Genomic DNA, 4,553 nt, shown 5'->3' on the forward strand with positions numbered 1-4,553 from the left:
TCAATCAATCAATCAATCAATCAATCAATCAATCAATCAATCAATCAATCAATCAATCAATCAATCAATCAATCAATCAATCAATCAATCAATCAATCAATCAATCAATCAATCAATCAATCAATCAATCAATCAATCAATCAATCAATCAATCAATCAATCAATCAATCAATCAATCAATCAATCAATCAATCAATCAATCAATCAATCAATCAATCAATCAATCAATCAATCAATCAATCAATCAATCAATCAATCAATCAATCAATCAATCAATCAATCAATCAATCAATCAATCAATCAATCAATCAATCAATCAATCAATCAATCGACAAAATTTACTGATTTAGAAAGTTTCGAAGTTAAACAAACAAGAAAACGTAGGACAGATGTTAATAAAATAAAAAATTAATAAAATGAAATAATGTAAAAGTTTTGAAAACTAACTGTGCTGAAAGCCCAACATGATCCACAATAACTCTTGAATGAAATAGAGAAAGTTATTAGTAACAACGCTAAAAACTCAAAAACAGTTTTATTTCAAACTGTAATGTTTTAGTCAAATGTTTTAGTTATATTTTCATTTAAATTCAGCAACTTCAAATTCATAAAATCATTTCCATCATCTGATGACATCAATCATTAACAATTTCAAATCAAACATTTCAATCAATCAATCAATCAATCAATCAATCAATCAATCAATCAATCAATCAATCATCAGCATACATGACTATAGAAAGAAAAGTTATTAATAATACGAGGTAGCTCAGAGGTATAGACCATGATGAAGAAGTAGTCAGAAAAGTAGATAAATAGAGAGTTTCAGAGAAAAGAGCCAGAAAAAGCAAAAGCAGATTTGGCAAAAGAGTGTTTAACACAAGTTAAAAAGAAGCGAGAACAAGAAGAGAATAATCAATCCTAGATAAGACTAACGAAGTAACAAGAAGGAGAAAAGTAGGATGATCAAAAAAGGCCAAAGTCTTTTTATTTTACGTAGATGAAAGTAAGAGCTTTTAACAACACAATTAATCTGAGGGGAAAGAGACATACTAGAATCAAAGATAAAGCTTAGACTACGAAATTTGTAAAAAACATCAAGAGTTTTAGAATCAGGTAAGATAATAGAAGGAATAATAATCGAATTTTTAGATTTATTAAAACAAATTAATTCAAATTTAGAAGGATTAAGTTTAAAACACGTAGAGTCAGACTAAGAAATAATTGAAGAAAGACATAGAGATAGAGTATGAAGAACACTATTGAGATTAGATGAAGGAAAAAAAGTATAAATATAAGAATCATCAGCATACATGACTATAGAAAGAAAAGTTATTAATAATACGAGGTAGCTCAGAGGTATAGACCATAAATAGAAAGGGGCCAAGGATAACACTCTAAGATACTCCGAAACTAAGAGTAGAGGTGTTAGAAGTAGAATTATTGAGAACATCCAAATCGTTAAATCAAATTATTCATTAGAACGTAAACTGGCCTAATCACGTCATCATATTTGGTCATTATCAGATGAAATTGACAGCAACTTATATCATTAAACAAATCATGACAAATCATCATAATCATCGTCATCACATTTTGTGATCATCAAAATTGTCTATCTCCTCATGAATAAATAATGCAAGATGTAATAAAATCGCAATAACTATAACGTCATCACCACTACATTATCAGCGCATCATTGTCATGACATATCATAACACTGCCATCATCAAAGCAACGTTCAATCATTATTGTCATCGATCATTGCATAGTATAAATATTTTAAAATTTATATTTTATATTTATATTATAAATATTTTAAAATTTATATTTTGTTTAAAATGAACTAAGACTGTTCACGAGTTCAAAGAAACGATGAACGGACTGAAAATGAATGCTGAGAGGGTCAGAGGTTCAACATACTTGACACCCAACATCAACATGACCTTGCCCACTGAGGTCGACTAGAGAAAGAAGGGACTCGTCACCCAAGTCAAAGATCAGGTTTGGTTGATGGTTTAATTGATTGTTGTGAAATAGAATGATTTATTGATTTATTTTAAACAAAAAATTATATTTATCTTTTGTAAATGTTCTTCTGCATAAATGAAAGCAATCCATTTGGTTGCTTGTTGATGCAATCACCTCTGATACATCATCATTGTTTGTTATCATAATCGTTTTTTCACTATTTCAGGGTCACTGTGGATCATGCTGGGCTTTCAGTGCCGTTAGTATTGTATGTTTTATTAAAATTTTCAATTCATTTTCTCGTTAGGTTTATTTTTCACTGTTTCCGTTTCTCATTCTTCATTAATATTTAATGACTAAACCAATGATAGATTTTAATGATTGCTTCTTATTGAAACCATGCTTATTTAAAATCATAATTGGGTAGACCGGTTCATTGGAAGGTCAACACATGAGGAAGACAGGAGAGTTGGTCGAACTCAGTGAGCAGAACCTTGTCGACTGCTCTTTCAATTATGATAACAACGGTTGCAATGGTGGTCTCATGGACAATGCTTTCAAATACATCAAAGCTAACAAAGGCATTGACACTGAAACAGCTTACCCATACGAGGCTAAAGTGAGTTTTTTCAAAGCTGTTCAAAATAATTTTTGGCAAAATATGTAGTTATTTATAGATAACAAATATCACTCATGGCGTCAACCAACCGTTACGTTTAAATTTTTGTTAAATCATTTTTATAACGTATCTTTAAATTTATATTGTCTAACATTTCAACTGACAACAGAGTGGAGAATGCAGGTTCAAGGAAAACAAAATTGGAGCCACCGTGACAGGATTTGTTGACATTTCTAAAGGCAGTGAAGAANAATTGCAGGAAGCCCTGGCCACAGTTGGACCGGTGTCTGTTGCCATCGATGCTGGTCACGAATCGTTCATGTTCCTACAAATCAGGTTTGTGTTGAGTTGTTATTTGGTGAAAAATTGCTTAATTTCGATTGTTTAATATTGTTTAATATTTACATAAATTAACAGTTGGTCAATATAGTTTTGAAACGATTTGTGTTGTTTCTATAAACTTTTACAGAATAAATAATTCGTGATATGTTGTGAGATTATTTGCATGGAAAGCTTCATTATATTTTTGATTGGAATGTATTTTATGCATAGTATTGATTCTAGGTTCAGTGCCGACATAATCATGTTATCAAAATTTAAATATTTACTCAGGTGTGTAGATGAGCCAGAATGCAATGATGAAAAAATGAATCATGGTGTGCTTGCTGTTGGCTATGGAAGTATGGAAGGAAAGGATTATTACATCGTCAAAAACAGGTTGGCATCTTTGTTTTTCCTTGTTGTAAATTATACTATATCAGCGACGTGATGGTCTAACGGTTAAGGTCGCCTTGTGCTGTTTCGCAGTAACCGGGTTCGATTATGGCTAAAAGATCGTCGCCAATCACATGCTTCATGTGTGATGCGTCGTTTAGCACCTATTAATTTTTGGTGTTTGTGCGCTTTGTTGAATCCTCTAAACTTTGGAAAAGTGTAATTGACCTTTTTTTTAACCTTTCATGAGTGTGTAAAATAATTTTCTGCATCCGTCACTTTACTTTTATGATGACTAAAAATGTCATTGCACCTAAGTAGATTCTTTTTGTAAACTGAAATTAACAAAACTTCACATACACTCATTAAAATAATAACGTATCGAAATTCGACAGCTGGGCTACATCATGGGGTGACAAAGGCTACGTACATGAGCAGGAACAAGGAGAACCAATGTGTAATTGCCAACATGGCCAGTTACCCACTCGTCTAACAAACACGTCTGCATTTGAAACATTCATTTTGCCCGTGTAATTATTTTTCCAACAAACTTGTACTGATTTCGTATTTAAACCTATGCTTATAACAACTGTCATAAAAGATTTAAAATTTTTATTATTTGATTCAAAATTTAGTGATGATTGTTTTGCAGAAAATTTTTGTTAAAAATTTTGTTATGATCGCATTGTTTTTTGAAATAGCCCATTTAAATAAAGCGCATCACTTTTCTGTGATCACCTTCATAATATCTCAACATTAACAGAAATGTGTTTTAATTCTGTTTCACTCTATTTTAACATTATTCATTTTAATTCACAATTAATTTTTGTCTGGTTTGTTTAAATCGCTAATATAAATTGATTCAATGATAATTATCTTTTATAATAAATTATTTTAATGGAATATAAATCATATTTGGCGCGTTTTATTTATTTCAGATTCAACTTATCTTAAATATTTTTCAAATTACCACCATCTGTTCTATATAATAACATCAAATAAAAAAACAACCAGACATTTTTCACCTTGATTTCAAACCACTAACTTCATCAAGGATAGATAAGCATTTGCATGAACCAAACTTTTATAACACAAGTGGGCCATATACGACCCGTGGATTAGGCTCTCCAAGGCATTTTATGCGGCCCGCGAGTAATTGTACTTAGTAGTAGCAGTAGTAATGCTGTTCTGGAGGTCTTCCAGAGAGCATGCTGTCAGTCATGGCAGCATATACGATTCTTTGATTGAT

The 4,553-nt window shown here is 31.2% G+C and overlaps 1 protein-coding gene across 1 annotated transcript; it reads left to right on the forward strand.

Moving 5' to 3' along the window:
• Positions 1–1,875: 1,875 nt before the first annotated feature.
• HELRODRAFT_189618 (hypothetical protein) lies at positions 1,876–4,218 on the forward strand (the record flags this gene model as incomplete). Its single annotated transcript, XM_009030850.1, has 6 exons — positions 1,876–1,959; positions 2,198–2,230; positions 2,399–2,590; positions 2,760–2,926; positions 3,203–3,307; positions 3,700–4,218. 6 exons carry the CDS (start codon positions 1,876–1,878, stop codon positions 3,836–3,838), a joined length of 720 nt encoding a protein of 239 aa, XP_009029098.1. The 3' UTR covers positions 3,839–4,218.
• Positions 4,219–4,553: the final 335 nt, after the last annotated feature.

The sequence above is a fragment of the Helobdella robusta genome (assembly GCF_000326865.2).
Source record: "Helobdella robusta unplaced genomic scaffold HELROscaffold_7, whole genome shotgun sequence".
In the NCBI taxonomy this organism is placed as follows: domain Eukaryota; kingdom Metazoa; phylum Annelida; class Clitellata; order Rhynchobdellida; family Glossiphoniidae; genus Helobdella; species Helobdella robusta.